The sequence below is a fragment of the Populus trichocarpa genome, chromosome 9 (assembly GCF_000002775.5).
Source record: "Populus trichocarpa isolate Nisqually-1 chromosome 9, P.trichocarpa_v4.1, whole genome shotgun sequence".
NCBI lineage: Eukaryota > Viridiplantae > Streptophyta > Magnoliopsida > Malpighiales > Salicaceae > Populus > Populus trichocarpa.
In genome coordinates, this window is record NC_037293.2 from 8,284,588 (window position 1) to 8,304,606 (window position 20,019).

The window sequence follows — 20,019 nt, forward strand, 5'->3', positions numbered from 1 at the left end:
TTAATATCTGCATGTCATTTTGTATTGATCAGGAGCAGATAATCTGCCACTTCATCCATAAAAAGCAGCGGAGACACCATGCAGCTGTGTATTATTTCCAGATCAGGATCCAGAAAGCTATACGCCTGTGCTTCTTCTTCTTCTTCCTGGGATATTCACAGCAAGACGGGTTGTCATAATTATTTACATGCAGTCAGTGGATAATTGCAGCCTGACTCGAGTGGATCAGATAGAGGCCCTTTCCGGATGATTTGGCAAACATTCGGAAGGAATATAGTGAGTGGCAGGTCGCACTCATCATGTGTGGAAAAGCACTGGGAGGCTGAGCCCATCCCCATGAGCATAGGATTAATCATGTACATGACTCACGAGAGGGATGGCTCATTAGTTCCGTACTTCAATGGCCTTTCTCGGTAGCAAAATCGATCTACCAAAAGATTTATTAATCTTCCCTGTTTCGAGGTCACCTAGTGATCCCCTAGGTCCAAATATGTGATTTGATTACACTTAAAATCAAAGGTTTTTCTATGTTGATTTGATTACACTTAAAATCAAAGGTGTTTTTCTATGTTGATTTGATTACACTTAAAATCAAAGATTTTTCTATGATGATATTCGAATAAAAAAGAAGTTTATGCTGATATAAAAAGAAAATTGCTTGTGGTTTGTGAAAAAAAATCATATAAGAAAGCTATATTAATTATTTTATATAGAAAACACAAGATTAGGCATTGAATTGAAAACGAAAAAACAATATTGGAAACATAGTATGACAAGCAAAAAAAAAAAAAAAAGGTTTCATAGGAAACACATATTAGGGAAGAGCGAAAAAATAAAAACATGTATTAAAAAATTTATACGAGAAATATAGAAAATATGTGTATATTAAATAAGTGTATATATAATGATTATTAAAATAATTTAAAAGTATTATAGTCTTTCAAGAATATTCAAGAGTATTATAGTTAATAAAAAAGTTTCATGAAGTTTTTGCTTATATTGTGTGTGTTATTAACAATAAAGACATTTTATAATTTTTTCTCTAAATCTTTTCTATATTTAAAGAAGATTAAAATGAATCTTGAATCTTTAATACAAATATTCATATATTAAGATAGGATTCAGATATTCAGACACACAAATTAATATTTTATTTTCCCCCCTAATATTAAGATAGGATCCTTTAATTTCTAACGATTAATCAAATTTATTATTCATGAATTAACTCTAATTAAGGTAAATGAATTACGAAGATGTACACATCTCGATGCATTTTCATGTATAATATGAGTTTGCTAGAGGATCAAGGACCATTGCGCTCAACTTTTCAAGATCAGGGATTAGAATGCAACATATACATAACATTAAATAGTTTGAGACTGATCCTAACCGTGAGAAAAACTAAGGCCGTGTAAAATGTGCTGCGGCTACAAGTCACCGGCCCAGAACATGGTGTTAATTAATAATTTATCTAATCAAAAGGTTTCTATATATGCGAGTCGCGAATTAAATAGATTTGCTGTTAATTAATTACAATTAGTTGTAAGAAATTGAAAGCTTTGTACGTAGTTTTGCTAGCCGTTTATCTCAAAGTAAATGGTTAGTCTATTGCCTAAAGACAGGTTGAAATTGTGGCAACTCGTGTTTTTGATCGTTTATTACAAAGGCAGTGCCAAACGAATAGGGTGGTTCCTCCTTGTGCCACCGTGTTTATTTTTATATTTTAAAAATGTTTTTAAAAATAAATTAAAATTTTATTTTCTTACTTTAAATTAATATTTTTTAAATATTTTAAATCAAAAATAATTTTTTAAAAATAAAAATATTATTTTAATATATTTATAAAATAAAAATATTTTAAAAAATAATAACTACCCTGCACCACGGTAACCAACAGCCATGCCTTGATAAAGCTAACTCGATATCGATGCCTCATGTATTGGAATCCCATTCTCCACGAACTTTGGTTATCTGTAGTTTATTTAGTTTGTTGGAATTAATATACACTACACCGTACATATTTTTTTTAATTAAATATTATATATAAATGTGGATGCATATTGGTTCAGTATTTGATAACGATGCCACGTATGGCCTGTAACTGCAATGCATACATGCTCGTCTTTAGTCGTTGAATAATGCTTAATTTCTTACCATTTTCCGCATTCACTTTGCAAATGTTGCCACTTAGTATCAGGAGCTCCGTACGTCAATGGTTAAACAAGTGATGATCGCATATACATCTTTCATTTAAAAAAAATTAATTAATTTTGATTGAAATACAAACTAATCTGAGAATGCTTTTATTATTAAATGAAAAACAATGATATATATAAATATATTATTATTTTTTATTTTTACTTTCTATAATAATAGTAATAACAATGATGATATAAACCTAAGAGGTAAAACTCAACTGTTCAGATTTTAGGTTTGTTTTCTAGAGATCACCAGTTCGAATCTTACAAACTTTAGGGCTACTGGAGGCTTATATGGTCGTTAACTTCAAAACACGTGAGATTAGTTAAGATGTATACAAACTGACCCGAACATCGATATTAATCCAAAAACAAAAACAACGATGATACTGAGTGGACATCAAGATTCATAAGAATAAAAAAATAAATAAACTGGAGATTAAATTCTTTTCATTTCGTATTTTAAACAAGTTGCTTATCTTGAATGAGCCATAGATAGATTTTTCGCTTGGAATCAAGATGTGAAAGGTGATTCGGACAACGAAGTCATTGTTATGCTCGAATAATTTAGTTGTTGTTTCATCTCTCGAAAGGAAAGATACAGAAGGATGCAAATTCTGATAAACTTAATTATATTTTTATATGCACTGAATGTTTTCAAACTAACATTTGGTAACTATATATATATATAAAATACCCTACCGATCTTTCCACCCTCTCCCAGTAAACTCAGAGGGAAACAAAAGAAAACAGAAAAAAAAAAGAATATTCCAACAGAGAAATGAACTCGTAGTTAAATGGCAAAGGAAACCCAATCATTCGCGGAAACACGCAGCTGCTCTCTCACCCACTCTCTTTGGAGCTTAACCCTAAAATGGCTATACCTTATTAAACCACAGTTAACTAAACCTAACCATGGACAATTAAATATGCTTAACCATCTTCAATTATTATCCACTTAAGATATCTCCTAGTGCAAGCTCTCTTCTCTATATATGGTTACTTGTAACTTTCCTTCTCTCTAGTTCTAACACCAATTATATATTCTCTCTTGTGACCAAAGAAAGAAATCCTTTTTTCTTTGCTTACAATCTTATTTTCATTCCCAAGAAAAATCTTGAACAATGAGCTGCAATGGCTGTCGAATTCTTCGAAAGGGATGTAGCGAGGATTGTGTTCTTAGACAATGCATAGAGTGGATAAATAGTCCCCAAGCTCAAGCTAATGCCACCGTCTTTGTTGCCAAGTTCTTTGGCCGTGCCGGCCTCATGTCCTTCATCTCCTCCGTGCCCAAAAGCCAAGGTCCCTGTAAGTCTCTAAACGTCATGCATGTACACTAGAAGAACTATCAGATCTAAAGTAGTTCAATTCTCTTGCATCACAAAGAAAAATCTTGATAATTGAGAGCCTGATCATATATTTAAGAACCATTAAACCTAGCTTAAAGTTTCTGTTTTGGTTGGTTTGGTCTTTTCAGCATTGTTTCGATCGCTTTTGTTTGAGGCCGTGGGAAGAACAGTGAACCCAGTTACTGGAGCTGTGGGGCTTCTCTGGACAGGAAACTGGCATGTATGCCAGAAGGCGGTGAGGACGGTGCTTCGCCGCGGCACAGTAGAACCACAGCCAGAACTCGAGGGCGGAGTTTTCGGACCAGAATTTGATAATGTTTCGGAATGTGATAGTTTTAGGCCGCCATCAGATCACGTCAGTTCAGGATCAAAAACATTGAAGAGAAAGAGGGATGTTGATGCGGCCAAACGTGGACCGATGAGGACTGATCTTGATCTTCGCTTGATGTACCAGCGAGTGGATACACCACCAGAAGAGTCTGAAACCACAACACTGGAGAGTGGTTCAGGGAATAATTGCAGGTTTCACGATGGAGGTGAACCAAAGCTTTTGAGACTGTTTGTTTAACAAGCTATAGGAGGAGGAGCTGGAACATCTATTAGACCTGGAAATGATTCTGTCGTAGAGAAACTTATCAACAGTTATTCATGTATTACCATTGAGGCTTTTGTTGTCTGTTATCAGTGTTATGTTGAATACGCATACATGAGCGACTGAACAAGTCATTTTTCACTTCGGCGTAACATTAGTTTCTTCTCTAGGGCTTTCAGGTATCAAGATCTTGATAGTTCCCAGGAGATTAATTAGCTAGCATATAGTATCATTTCCCACTTTATTCTATGCAGAGGGGTTAACATGAGCTGTTAATAGCATCTGAGCTGAAAGGCTAGAAGCCATTAATATGAATAAAGAAATCAACCATGTCTTCGATCCCTTTCTTAGTTTCTTCTTAATCCTGTAATTTCTTTTCCAAGATGGCGGTATGACTATTTGTTGGAGATGGTAATGATTTAGTTGGGAAGTTGAGGTGATGATTTTGGATCATTGCCATGGATGTATCCACTTTTTCTGAATTTGGAATATTGAGTCATTCTTCACCTTTAGTTATTGTCCGATGTACCAAGCCATTAAACATATCGAACCGCCCACACTACTAGAGTCCCACTCACAAAGAAGAATCATAACATTGTAGAAAGTTTAGTTCATGTATAAGGCTTGGTAAGGTAATAAAATATCATATGATTTCATTGCGTTTGGTGCATTGATTGTTAATATTCTACTTCTATCCGCTTTTGCTTTCTAATTTTGGATAGTGAATGAAAGATATGCCCAGCACGATTGATGCCATTCATGACTTTCAATGGCTTTTGCTACCATGAAAGAGGCACTTGCTGTTTCATTATGCCCCTTTTCTTTCCCAAACTCAAGGCCTCCGATAGTCGGTTTGTCAGCACTGGATTTCCCATTACATGTACTTGTAGCCTATCTCCAACTCTCCCTCTCTTTTTCCTTCCACTATTTGTTTGTTTGTTAATTTATTTTACTCATGGCCTCTTCATGTAACCAATAGCCAAAAGGCTAGCAACATATCCCTCTTCAATCCAGAAAATGGGTTGCATGTCGAATTATCATTTTACTACTTGGCTCTGTCGCTTCATCACCATAAATACATATGATGGACCATCCATGACCCTTTCTTGATTTTCTTAATAATCATCAAGTATAAACACACACATGATTATATATACAATAAAACATTGAAAAATGTACTCATTTATCAAGAAAGAAGAGGATTTTCTTAAAAAAATAAAAATACATCGAGAATAATACAGCTATTTTCCACAAAAAAATAATCTATAATAATCATCTTAATATTTATATTCATGGCAATCTAATTATAAGGTGGTTCACAGGTTGATGTTGTTCACATCTGTGACTTCAAGTTGAAAGTACAAGATCTGTGGCAAAATAACCACTGGAACTTTAGAAACCTGATGACAGTGCTTTCAGAATGTGTCTAACACTTTATCATGGTTGTTCGTATTCTGGCTACTCCTCATCCAGATGTCAGGATTATTTGGGAAGCTAATGATGTTGGTATTTACAATTCTAAGTCTGCCTTTCATTAGCTACTGGACAGATCTACAGCGCTGCAAGGGAACCCAATTTGGATCAGGGTTTAGAAGGTAAAAGCTCTTGAGAAAGTTCAGATGATGGTTTGGCATATTATTCATGACTGTCTTCCTACAAAGCTTCTACGCTACAAACAACATATTTCTAATACTTATATCTGTGGCTGCTGCAACCAGGAGGAGGAAAGTGTTTTGCATTGACTGCAAGATTGTCACTTTGCTAGAATCATATATACGGAAAAATATAGGACTAGTAAATGCTCTCGGGTTTTGGAACATAAATGTTGTGGAACGGTGTAGACAAATGGTTTCTTCTAATGATTCGTTCCTTTTTCTTGAGGGTATTTGGTGGATCTAGAGGTCTAGAAACATCATTGCTTATAGGGAGAATTATGCAGGTGACAATTGGCACATGAGGCAAATTCATCTTTTTAAGGAGGATCTTTGCAATGCTTGGGTCAAGCAAGCTGTCAGCATTAGAAAATAGCAAACTATCTCATGGTGCGGACCTGATGTGGGATTCGTGAAATTGGATGTTGATGGCAATTCGCAAGGTAACTCGAGGAAGATTGGTCTTGGAGGCCTCGTTAGGGATAATGAAGGGAAATGGCTTGTGGGTTTTTCGAGCATTGGAGGATTTGACACTAACTTGCTTCCAGAGCTTCTGGATATTAAACATGGGTTAGTTCTAGCTTGGAACCAAGGCTATAGGAAGATCATTTGCAATTTGGACTGTATAAATGCCTCGAGACGAATTCATGATGGGAATTTCATTTTTCAAAAACTTGGGGTTGTTATCGTGGATACCAAAAAGCTTCTTTCAAGAGAGTGGGAGGTTCATCTTCTTCATTTATTGAGAGAAGCCAACTCGTGTGCTGACTTCATGGCAAAGCATGGTGCTCGAAATCTCGCTGAGATTTGTATGCACGGGAGAATCCACCTCCAGGTTTAAGTGCTCTTCTTCTTGCAGATTCGATGGGCACTAGATATCATAGAGGAGATTAGTTTTTGTTTCTTTTATTTCCAGTGTACCAAAAGAAATTATAAAACATTATTTGTCTTTCATTCAAATTAAATATTATCATGAAAAAATTGTACTTGTTAACTAAAAACCTAAAACCTTACATTATATTTATAATAAAAAATAAATTTACAGCACTAACTAATTATAAAAATATAAAAAAATAATTTTAATATTTACATGGCTAAAAATTACTTGTATATAAAAGAAAAAATGTATGCTTATTTTTCCTTCATTTCAGAAATAGTGAAAAACTTGTAAAAGAAAACCATGGAGAAGCATTGAATTGTTTTTTTCCAAACTCATTAGAAAGTTGAAAAAATAGTTTTCTAGCTAGTTTTTTGGACGGAGAAAATTGTGTTTTTTTTTTTTCATGTTCTTTATCTTTCCAGCTTAAAGGAAAACGGCAAGCCGAAAATATGCTTATCGGTTGGTTTACTATACCAACATGGAAGATTTTTGTCGAAAACTTGTTCCTGGTATATTAGGGTCCCATAAACCAGATGACACTCAAATTGAAAGGAATGCAAGATTTTCTCATGATCCACAAACCATATATAATGAAATCATGCCTTGATAACCTTTCCTCGTTTCAAATAATCATCGTCCTGTTCTTCAAATCATTAAGTTGAAATGTTAAAGTTACAACAGTTCACATTTCACACACCTGATATGCAGTCATGATTAATTAAGATCCGAGATTTGACCATACGATGGAACAATTTGGCCTTGTTTTCAATGCCATGATTACTGGACAGCCACCCTAATTTTTATAGCTTAGAGTTTGTTTTTAAACTAGTTTTCAGTATAATAATCTCTTAATACTTGATTGGGGATTGAAGCTCTAAAGAAACAGAGAGCAAGACAGTTTAAGGAGCAGCAAGAAGTTTAGTAAACTCTGAAGATGCAATGTCAGCTCTCCAAGGTGTGGGTGGCCATTAATTTTTATCCAAACCATGAGATAAAAAGAAATGGCAAACAAAACAGGACATGTGAATGGACAATTAAAACGTGCTTTTCTTGTTTTATTCGACAATAATAATAAAAGGTGGAGAGAAAAACCATAACAAGAATCAAAGAAAGGTTTTGCTTTTTCTGAGATTCGACAAATATGTTTCTGTAGGAGAAGGCGGCTAAAGATGGAAAGGTATTGATGGATTCTATTATTACACTTGAAATAATATTAAAAATTAGGTTAGATCTTCGTTAAAAAGTAGAAGATGGATTCTATGTACCGGCAGCTCATGTTGGTGGTAGGCTGTGGACTTTCACTTCCCCATGCGCCGGAAGCTCTGCCACAACATGAGCTGTCGCTGACTTTCTTAGTCCATACAGTCAATGTAATGTATGTGAAGAAATATATATACGCTTAGCACTCCTTTTTTCTTTGATATCCACACACCCATTTTTACTATAGGTAGAAAAATGTCATTGGGAAGAATTTCAGAAAATCATCATCGTAAGTGTTTGATAAAATTTATTTTTAATTGTTTTTGAGGTGGCAATACACGACTCTTTCGCTTGGTAGTGTACCTCCGTCTCTCACCCTCCAAAGAGAGATAGCAAAATCCAGCCCTCCCCCCCCGCAGATTAGCGTATCAAAGTCTCTAAGGAGAAATGGCCAAATCCATTCTTGGTAAATTGAAAAATTCATTCAATACGTACAGGTTAACTCGGTACTACAAGCTACACATTTCTCGAGTAAACAAATTCACAGTTTTGAGTATTCTATGCCAAGGTCTGCCCATATTCATTCATCGATACTTGGAGCAAGGCACATCACTAATGTCCATGCTAGGCCCCGCCAAACGTATGCATAATCGTGAACATAAAGATTTGGCAGAGAGCCGACACCATGACTGGTTTCACTCAACTCAGACACCATGTTTTGCAATGTTATCACTTGTTCAGTGAACTAACTATTAAGCCTTGTAACTAGACTCTCCCAACCAGAAATTCAGGAATGACAAGTTGACAACATCATGTTAAGATTACAAGAACAAGTAGATCAAGAACTACATAATTTTCAGTAATCAGATGAACCACCGTGCATGTTACATATATAAATATACATTACTTTCCTTTTTGCTGTGTACAGCTAATTAGTAGGAGGCGAAAAACCACTTCCTGTCATCTTCGGATATAAAGATAAATGGAATAAAAGAAATACAAGACCACGACTGGTTCAAAAAAATGCCAAAGGTGAAGCCAAAACTAACTATTCAATCCATGTTTATTACCTTCAGTGCACCTCCACCCAAAAGAAAAAGAAGAGTCGGGAGTGATGTTAGCATTTTAGAGTGAGTGGTCAAGTGAGATCAGTTCTACACACGTGTTGTCAGGCTGGTGGTAGTTGGTAAACGATTAAGTTGTAATATATGTGTTCTCACGCTACAATCCTTAACCTGTTCATAAATATACAATATTTCATAAGCAGACTTGGAGGAAAATGATTCGCTAATCCTGGTGTAGCCTGAAGAAAGAACCATTACCTGCACGGTTGCTAAGGTGGACAAGAAATCTTTACATTGTTGAAGCATGTGTCTTTCCTTAGCAGTCACATTAACAAGCTCAGCCACCAATGAATTCATGTCTTCCACCTGTGAATGACAAGTTGTTTTAGATGTGCGAGTAAAGGCATCTCTATAAAGTCCAAGGAAGCGGCAACCAAATGATTATAAGCAAGTTTATTTGCAATAGTGCATTTTTTCCATGCCCCTTCCCCTTGATTTATCAGCGCCAGAATAAATAAACTCTCAATAAGATCTTTGGCACTTTGGAATTAGATAACAGCATGAACAAGAAGACAGAGTACTGGCACTATTGGGTTCAGGAATGACAGTCGATGTCATAGGAGATCAAGATTGAATGACTGAGCTAATGTCTGTTTCACTGACTTGAAAGGTCAAGACTGATTTTCTTTTTAGGGAGAATGGGATTTCAGGTATGAAGAGTGTGTGCGCGGGGGGAGTGCGGTAGAGGTTGTTTTTTAAAATGCTTTTTATTCCAAAACACATTAAAATAATATTCTTTTTATTTTTTAAAAATATCAAAATAATCTGAAAACATAAAAAACATTAATTTAAAGCAAAATAAAAAATAAAAATTTTAAATTTTTTTAAAATCGCTTCCAAACACAATGCCAAGCACTGCCTAAAGGTAAAAAGAAACCATTAGTAGTGGCGGACTGCATTAACCAGCACTTAAAAGGCAGGACCTGTCCACCCAGTCAAACCAGGCAAACTGTGAGCCAGACTGGGAATAATCCACCAAACTCCCTCAAACCAGAGTCATAACTGGGTGACCAAGCTAGTTAGCAAAACCTGACTCTTCATCAACATAGCAGTAAGAACACCTTGTTATATTTTATTGTTCTTACATTTAAAAACTAGTAGACAAAGCTAAATAACTCATTGTTTGTCTTCAAGGCACTATGTTATATTTTAGAAGAATATTTGGCATGAGTAAGACATTCATAGTTAATGGACCCCTTTCTCGAGCTCATGATATTATATATAACTATAATTACAAGAATGAGCTACCTTTGATGATAGCGAGCATATAGAGGATGCCATTGCTTGCATTACATCAACTGCTGAACCAACAGCATCCTTCAGATTTTGTACATCGGCCTGTAACATAGGAAAGTAAAGTTTGTTAACCTGGTATTATGCTTGTAAAATGCTGCCTTTCATCTTAGATGTTTAATGAAGGAACATACCACTGTTTTTCCAACAACAGGAAGGCGAAGAGTACTGGCCTTCAGAGCTTCGGTTGCTCCTTCCAGAGAACTCGAGTGACCTCTATCAAGATGTGACCATTCTTCTAAATGGGCAATCTGCATTCACCAAGTACAGTAAACTTCAGCAATAAAGATGAGAAAAGCAGAATGATTACAAACTAAATGTGTTTCTGGCAGTGCCAAAACAGGGAAAAATAACAGTCAACTAAGTCAACACAATCAACATGACCAATCCTTAGAAGGTGCTGGTAAGTAATAATTCATCAATCGGTGACCTTTAAAATAGAAGGTGGAAGACCAACTCATATGAAAACGTTACTCCTAAATAAATTAACAATTAACTAAAGGAAATCTAGATAAAGCTCTACAGGCATCTATACCATAGCAAACACCAAGGCCTCTAAATGCTTCACCAGCTCATGGGACAATTTCAGAATCCCCTCTAAATGAATTTTAGAAACAATTTAATAGTCTTCATTATTTTCAGGTCAGGTTCCAAATAAAAGTTAACATCAAAAGAAAATGATATATTGGAAGGTGTTTGGGGCACAAATGGCAGGTAAGAGCATGGAAACAGCAGATCCAAAATCTGTATGCCGCAAACAAGTCACAGTATGAGGGAAATTGATCAGTCTGAGTCCAACAGGTATAAATACCAAACCATATGCATCTTTAAGGCTAAATTGATCTCCCAGGTTTAACTTTTCTACTAATTCTCAAGCTGTGAATCTTCAAGTAAAGAGATATGATATACAGGAAAAGAGATGAAATGGCAGCAAAATTAGGACAAACATAAGATATAAAGGCAAAATGATGGTGACAAAAATTAGATGTTAAAATTCTCACTATTCCCTGAAAGCCCCCAGAAAAACAAGACAGGTGTCTCATACTTGGTCATAGCATCCCAAATCTCCATAGAGTGATGTGGTTGATTTCTAAACATTTCCAAGTTACTTCCAGTTTACATCACTTTATAAATTGAAGTTCCATCACGCATTGCCGTTCAAAACATCAAGATTTAAGCTTAGCATAAATATAAAGAGGGTAAGAGATAATCCAGTTCTGAAAGAAGATAATTTATCAGAAATATTAAGAGGTTCAATACCATAACAAAAGTTAAGTGAATATCTTAATCTTACTTGTCCCTTGAGGATAGAAGTCAGCTTCAGCTTTTGCCTCAGCAATAGTAACTTGACTCTTCTGAGAGTGACAGAATGCCGCAGTTCTGAGATTGTTACCCATGCATTCCACAAATTTTTCTGGTACAAAGAAAAACATCGAGTATAAAAATCACAGCAATGTGTCTGCTACATTTATCCTGAAATTTTGGCAACAACGTTAACTCTTTTCAATAAAATTGTTTCAGGCTAGTGTATAGGGCCTAGAAGCCAGTACAAACAGAAGTTTCTGCAGGCAGTACTGCAAGAACAAGCTCCTGAATTAAAGCAATGCCACACATGGTCAATGCGAACAAAAAGTCGTCAATGAAACACAAAACTGGATACAAAGTAAAAGGGGAGGGAGAGAGTATTGGATAACCTTGAGGTGCATAGAAGTTCATTTATGCTGAATGCTGGTGATCCTATTTGGTTCCTGTTCTCTAAAATGTATTTCAGAAACAAGCGAGAAAAAAAAACTAGACAAATTTTTCTTAAGCAGAATATTGTTTCTTCATGACATCTCTTTAGGAAAGCTTTTGGAACACATAAACCAACCTCTTCCTGTTGTTAATAATGGAGCTTTTTGGTGGAAACAACATTCCAGAAACTGTTTTCAAGAACAGCTAGGCAAACAAGATTTTCAGAATAAAAGGGTTTATTTTAGGGGGGGGGGGGGGGGGGGACACAGGTTTTAGAAACAGGAGCTAAACTTACCCTAACCCTTTAGACTTTACCAGCTTGAACCAAACATGCCTGTCAGGCAAGTAAGGCTGGTAAACAAACAAAACAAGGCTAGACTCCTACTTTAGGATGCAACTTTTCCTTCCATGTGCTTTTGGAAGAGAAGGCACCATGTGAAGGAGAAACAACCCCGAATAAGTAAAAAGAGTTAGATGATAAGTTCGCCTCTTTTCATATTGGACAGCCATTAAAAACTCTGACATACCCTACACCACAAACTCTGAAACTACCCAGAATGGAAGTGTTAGCACCAATTCTCAATCCTGTCCCATCTTCTAAACCTCAAAGGACAGGAGAACAGAAGATATTCAGATACCGAAGCCTCCAAGGACCTCTATAACAGCATCAAGAAACAATTCTCAAAAGCAGGTCACTGACCACTATTAGCTTGATAAAAAGCAATAGCAGAAAAAAGGGATTTAAAGCTTCCACTCAACAGTCAAGTCAAAGCATCTCTCATAACATCCAAATACCACAAGCAGAGAAAATGAAAAATACCCCAACCTCCTCTAATATTTTCCACAAGACCACAACTATAATGGAGAATATTCATCCACTTCCCTTGTTTGAGTCTACCATCCATCTCCACAAACTGCCCTTTCCCATGCTCATATCACCAGAATCACAGAACTAAAAGTGCTTTATTCAAAGTAGCAACTTCCTTATCCTATTTAAAATAAGTATTTTCACATTTACTAAAATGAAATCAGAACTTGTCTTGTATGCCTCAAACTGTCCTTTCCCATGTTCACAAGACCAAAATCACAGAACTAAAAGTGCTTTATTCAAAGTAGAAACCTCCTTATCCTATCTAAAACATTTATATTCACATTTAATAAAATGATATTTGAACTTCCTTCATACACCTCCATTTTCCACTTTTAGCACTCTTCCAGCAGAAATATCCCTTGAACATTTTCAAATTTCTTACGCATCCATGCTCTAATTGTGAAAATTGAATTATATTAAAAGGGAAGACTTGTATAGTCAACAGCCCTTCTAGACAAATACATCTTCTACCCTGCTAGTTCCCACTCGGTCTGCCCAATGTTGCTTTCCATTCTAGCATGGACTCAGATGAACAATCCAAAACAATAAATGGGTCCATATTGGAGTTGTATTGATTATGTATGTAAATGTTTCTTTAAGGTACTTGTCGCATACCTAAGCCCCAGAATTCCACATGGGTCTTGTATAAATAATGCAGATCGCCTGGGAACAGTGAGCGAATGGAGTTTTGGCCATTCCTCTATCTAAAGAAAGCACTATATTGTGTAGAATATTGTCCTAGGCACAAAGATAGACTATGTCAGCTTGGCTCTCGTGAATTTAAGATAGCATAAATCCTCAATTGCATAATGAAGTCTGTCCTTATCAATAGTGTAGCACTCCTTTTAAAAAATAGCAGGCCAAAGCCATCTAGAAAGCAAACTCTATCTCTAGCAAGTACTTAATCAAGTTTCCAAACTCCTTAATGGCATCCTTTTCCAGCACCATTGCAAATCAGCTTAAGTCAAGGTCCTTCATTCACTAACCTATCCTCTCCACAAAACATACACAGAAATGCACTTGCTTAGATTCATGGGTTGTCCTCCATTGTTTGAACTTTGGAAGCGGATTTATTAAATGCTTCCTTGGTTTTTCCACTCTATAGACTATTTGTTGATGCTTAAAGTCCTAAACAGTTTACATCATGCCAGAGCAAATGTTACCCGTGAATATAAAGAAGCTAGCACCCGGTGAAAGAAATTCATCAAGCATTCACTTTCAGATTTCAAATGGAAATTATTTTCAAGGTCAGAAGCCAAAATGAAGACATCAACTATACTAACAAAAAGCACACATCAACTATCACCAATGAAAAACACATTCACCAGATATAAACTACGTTAAGAAAAGAGAACTGGAGTGAATAAATTGAAAACAATGTACATACTAGATGATGTCAGTTTACCATACCTCTGCATTCAGTCTTTGCACCATGAAGGTAGCATCTTCCCTTGCATTTACAAACCGCCATTGCAAATAACGGTTATACAAAAGCCTCAACACGTGTGCATCAACAATTCTATCCTCCCCCATCTTCCCTCTCCTTAAATCAACAGAGAAACTAAGAATTGAGGGTGAACTGCTACTCATTGATCTCACCCTTGAAGGACTAGACATCCCTCTAGATGGAGATGAAGCTGAAGTTGTCCAAAGTTTACTAGGAGATGCAGGCCGTGTAGCTCCCCTAATAGGTGAAGCCGCCAGCATTCTTGGAGATGACAAAGGACCATCACTACTAAATCTTTTTGATTGAATAGCCTTTGGTGAAACACCCATTCTAGAACCAGGACTAGTAGATAAGGGTGAACCTGGATCCTGCAACCTCCTCAACCTGCTATTGGTTTCCTGCCAAAACCTTGCCGAAACAGTAATGCCACGGGGAGCAGTTTTTCGTTTACCAATTTCTGGCACTCCTGAAGTGCTACCAGAGGAAACACTATCACTATCAGAAGCAGTAAGATCACCAGTAAAAGATGACTCATTTACAGAAATAGTATCTGTGTTTTGCCTAGCATTGCCTAAATCCAAGCTCAACCTCCTGCCCTCGTCAACAATAGACTGCTGCAATGACTTGACCCCAAAAAACCCAGATCCAATAACCCTCCTATCTCCGCCGCCACCAACAACAACACTACAATCCAAACTCCTGGACAACAGTGGATTCCGCTCTTTCAAATTCCCTTCTCTACTTCTCCCTGGCCACCTATGCTGATCCATAGGCCTTGAATTCTCACCCTGATCTCTCACTGGAGTAGCTCTCCTCCTCTCAGGAGTGGCTTTTCTAACCACATTGTTTTGTGGTGGTGTCACAGACTTAGCTTTACTAATTGGAAGCGAAAAGGCCTCGCCTTGAAAAGAAACTGATAAGCTCCTTGTTGAAGTAATCAACATCTTTGTAGCAGCTGATATTTCAGTTGCAGTGCGCTGTGGGTTTGGTGTTGTTGGCCTTGAAGAAGTAACAGGCCTCCTTCTATCAACAGATTGGGATCTTTTAGACCCGGAAGGAAGAGAACATGTAGTTGTCGTTAATGGTGTGTGTAAAGGTCCAGAATTTGTAGACCTTGAAAGTAATGGTGAAGCAAATCTCCTTGGAAAAGAAGAACTGGAAGATGAAGAACTTGAAGTGGTGGTGGTGGTGGTGGTGGTTGTAGAAGTGGAAGTGGAAGGAGAGGGAGAGAGGTACCTAGAAGGTACTTGTTTGCCCCTGGGTTTTCTTGTTGCAATGTGGGCACTACCATTGTTTTGTTGGTGGTCTTTCTCTGAAGGTAAAAGTGGGGGTCTTGTTAGATTAGGGGTTTTGTCAGTTGAACTAGCTGCTGCTGCTGCTTGAGGAATGGCAGCCACCATTCTGTGTGTGATAAATCTGGTTTATGAGTTTCTCACATTGCCTCTTGAAAAAAGTTTCGGTTTTTCTTGGCTTATGGCTTCTCTCCCATTAAAGACACAACATTGTAGGTTTCATGCCTAAATCCTGCAAAAAAAGTTGGTGAAAGTTAGGATCTTGAGCAAGAAATAGGAAACCCAAAACGGGTTACTGAGGGATCAGTCTGTATTTTTAGCTTTTACTACTATTTTGGGTTTTGAGAGAGAGAGAGATCAGAAAGAGTTGGTGAGAGAGGTGAGATTTGACATTTGAGAGAGGAGAGGCTCACAGGTGTGCTTATGTGAGTGTGTGTTTTGGGTGTGGGTTTTGGTGAATCTTTGAAGAGAAGTTAGTATAATTTAATTGTGTTTGTGCCATTTCTAAGTTCTGATAAAACTTTAAATTATAGTTAAGAGTATGGTTTTCGTTTGGGTTTTCTAGTCTACCCTACACACCTTAATTTTTGTCTAAAATTCTGGTATTTGTTTGAGAGAGGTAGTGTTTTTTTATGTTTTTTTCTTGGTGGTGTCTCTGTCTCCATTACACATGAAGAAACCCGTTAACTTAATTTCTCTGGCTGGTTAGGTACGTGCAGAGCCCATCTTTCATGATTTAGGGGAAGAACATGATGATTGTTAATTTATTTTATAGAAACTAATCAAAGATCGTGACACTTGATGAACCAGGCATTTGTATAAAATCATGCTTGTACTTTGTTAAGTCCACAAGTCATCATACTCCATTCCATGTTATTATTATATTAAAATGTTCACATCTCTTAAGAGAGATTTGGTATGTGTTAGATAATGAGTTTACAAGTTTTTTTTTTTTGTAAAAATATTTTTAATTAATAATATATTTTTATTAGTTTTTACACTAACATAATAAAATTATCAAATGATATTTTTTAAAAATTAAAAACATTAAAAAAAGCTAATTAAACCATATTACCAAACAAAATTTTAGTGTTTATTTGATATTACATGTTAGTTATCTTAAAAAAATATTTTTAATTAAAAACATATAAAATGAAATATATTTTTTTAAGTTTTTAATATTATCACATCAAAACTTTTTAAAAATATTTGAATAGCAATTCCCACACTAAAATAATTTCTAACACAAAAATTAACACTCATTTAATGTTAGACGAGTATTTTAAGGGTGTTTGTAGTTGTGATTGAAAATGAGTTTTGGAAAGAAAAGGAAATAAATATTTTTAAAAAATTTAAGAATATTTTAAAAACAACCGTTCTTTTTATTTCTAACACGCGCTGTTACTGTAACAATTGAAAGTTGATACAGGCAATCAAAACCAAAAAAGAAAGTAGTCACTGAAAGTAGTTGAACTATCAATTCCTCTCCTTTAACTAATTTTTTAAAATAAATTCCAGGTGGTTTTACAAGTTATTAAGCATTTACTCACAATTATAGCTCCCTCGCGGGGAGGACAAAACTGGGCTGCTGGGGTCATCTACGTTGATTCTTATCATCACATTACTTGATTTATGGATCCTTTTCATCATGTCTGTGAACCAAATTTCTGGCCCCAAGGGCTCCCCAGCAAAAAAAAAAGAAATTAATAGAGCAATGACACCCTCGTGTACCTTCAATTGAACATGATTAAACAGTGTTCTTAGCGAGTAATGACCATAATTAAACAGTAGAGGCACGAACGAATCTAGCTGCTTCAAAAAAAAATAAAAAAACCCAGTGGGATTCTGTTTGTTTTTGAATTTTAAAACTGTTTTTTTTTTAAATTAAAAAAATAATAATTATTGACAGAGTTCCAACTAGGCTCCTAGGCAGCAGCATCTATAGCCAATCCAAAAGAAAAGAATTGTTTTGTCTAAAACCAAATGTGTGTACAAAAATAATTGCAAAATTGGCAGAGCATCTCGCGTGCGTACACGATCTTGGCATCTTGCAAGTCACTCGTTAGGAAGTCACTTCTTTGCTGTTGGATTAGCGAAGAAGCATAGACACTCATAAGCCTGAGCTCACACTGGGTCATTTTCAAATACAGTCCTTCAACAGTACTCACAATGACTACACAACCGTACACCCACAAGCATACAGCTTTCGAAACATTCGTTTTACTGCTCCATTTATTTTTTCATTTCAAATTATATTTTGTATATTCAAAGGTATGTTTAGTTTTAAAAAATATTTTTTAATTTTTATGATGATTTTCATACAATGATGTCAAAAATATTAAAAATACTTTTAAAAATTATTATGTATCATAATATTAAACACGAATGAATTGATTTTCTCTCAATTTAAATAATAAAACCAACGATGATAATATTAAAATGTATTTTTTAGCCCTTTTTTTATCTATTGATATCAAACCAGCATGTTTTCTTTTTCTACTTCTTGTTGTTGTACCTGCATAATAATCTTATAATTAAGGTGTATTTTTTTTCATCACATAATATATCATGGCGCGACAAAAAAGAAAAAAAAAAACATTTGAAGGTGAAAAAGAACTCGTGTGGGTGTGATTAACCTCCTGGATCAGTAATCGACGGAGCAGGAGATGAAACATTAACGGGATTAAAAGAACACGGAGGGATAAAGAAAGAGGGGGCTACCTGAGCTAGACTGAGAGAGACAGCATCGATGAAAAGAGCTCTCAAGCAGACAAGGAGTTTGCTGGTGTCATCGATATGAAAATGCTACTAGCTTAAAGAAAAGTTTTAAGAGTGACAAGAACAAACGCCTTGCCTTGTTGATTTTTGCAAGCTAAGCTAAGCTATATAACCCATTCGTTAGTTAATAATCATAGTTCTTATGCTAATAATTATATAATAAGATGCAACATCTCATTCTATCTCTCTCAGCCCCTCTGAAAACCCTTGCTTTTAACGCTTTTTAATTCTCAGAATTCCCTCCTTAACTTTGTCGTCATCTTGCCCCGCTTACAACCCACCAGCTAGCTAGCCTTGCTTTCTCAGCTCTAGGTCGTGCTTAGGGGACCATTAGATATTAACTAAATTGGTCTTGGACGTGCCTGAACTCAGCAGTTATGTTTCAAGACTATGAAACAAGGTCGATTGCCTGAAATCCTCAGCAAAATTTATTTTTCCATTGAAGTTATTTGGCATTGGGTCCCTTCGAAGCCAAACCTAGTTGACTAGTTGTGATCCAAAAAGAAACAGCAAGCAATGATAGTCAACTGCAAATGGAAATGGAGAGGTATAGAGTCGCATGTCTGATTGCTACAGTTCTCTAATCATATATAACTTCAACATAACTTGAATACGACTTAACTGCATGCTCAAATTTGTGTAAACGGGTATTTTAATTAAACAGGAGTAACTACTGCATTCAAATTGGTGAGTGCACCATACTTCTTTAGTTGACAAAATTAGGTTTGTCTGGTATTTTGGCCTACACTGTTTTATAAAATTATTTTTTACTTAAAAATATATTAAAATATTTTTTTGTAAATTATATTCTACATAAGAAAATACAGAAAGGGTGGAAAAATTACTCGTGTCCTTTAACCCGAGTATTTGCATAGAAAGAAAGAAAAAAATTCGTTTCCCGTGTCCCAAATAGATCAGTTACATCAAAGGAATTAATGGTTAACCAACAAAGGTTGTCATAAGTGGAAGAGAAGCGCTTAAGCAGTGGTCTGAGGTTCCCGTCTAACGCTTGATAGAACCTCGAAAGATTAGTCCTGAAATAACTTGGAGAACCCAAAAACGAATTAATGGTTAATGAATAAAGACAACTTGGAAAACCTAAGAACACCACGACCAAAGCTTTGGTTAGCTGGTTGTTCATCATGGCACTGTAAGTTTGGTTTACTAGACATTAAAGTCACAAACTACAAGGACCATGAATAAAATTGTACCCCTCACCATGAGAAATTACTAGAATTGAAGGGGGACCGCCAGGGGAAGGGGGCGGCGACTGCACGCAAAAATATAGTTTGATTAGCTGCGGTTATTTTTGTATTCCACAGGTGACTTTTACTGCACATAGCTAGCGACTCCTATGTGTAGCAAATATGTATATATATATAAAACTAATATACTATTGGGAAACAGTCTGAAAGCCAAATCACCATTAAAATTCATCTGAAGATGAAGATGAGCATGATGTATTTTAACTCCGTTTGTTAAGCTATGGCTGTACAGAGAAATGATGATAATAGAACTCTGGAAGGCATGTGACTTAAAATATACTCCATGCTACAATTAATTTAAAAGTAATACAACCACTTAAGTGATGTTTGTTTAATTTGGTAAC

General features: G+C 35.8%; 2 protein-coding genes across 3 annotated transcripts; one reads left to right on the top strand and one right to left on the bottom strand.

Annotated features, from left to right (window-relative positions):
- Nucleotides 1–3,048: 3,048 nt before the first annotated feature.
- On the top strand, nucleotides 3,049–4,481 carry LOC7469628 (LOB domain-containing protein 39). 2 transcript variants are annotated; one of them, XM_002313869.4, is made up of 2 exons: nucleotides 3,049–3,506; nucleotides 3,676–4,481. In XM_002313869.4, the coding sequence occupies exons 1-2, from the start codon at nucleotides 3,323–3,325 to the stop codon at nucleotides 4,113–4,115; spliced, it is 624 nt and encodes a 207-aa protein (XP_002313905.1). In that variant the 5' UTR covers nucleotides 3,049–3,322; the 3' UTR covers nucleotides 4,116–4,481. The 2 variants fall into 2 exon arrangements, with proteins under 2 accessions (XP_002313905.1, XP_024464259.1); XM_024608491.2 differs by having other exon boundaries at nucleotides 3,130–3,500.
- A 4,224-nt stretch (nucleotides 4,482–8,705) lies between these two features.
- LOC18102086 (QWRF motif-containing protein 2) lies at nucleotides 8,706–16,222 on the bottom strand. The gene is made up of 6 exons (XM_006379106.3): nucleotides 14,304–16,222; nucleotides 11,583–11,702; nucleotides 10,423–10,539; nucleotides 10,244–10,333; nucleotides 9,194–9,301; nucleotides 8,706–9,106 (listed from the first exon to the last, which is right to left on the bottom strand). Exons 1-6 carry the CDS (start codon nucleotides 15,738–15,740, stop codon nucleotides 9,026–9,028), a joined length of 1,953 nt encoding a protein of 650 aa, XP_006379168.2. The 5' UTR covers nucleotides 15,741–16,222; the 3' UTR covers nucleotides 8,706–9,025.
- Nucleotides 16,223–20,019: the final 3,797 nt, after the last annotated feature.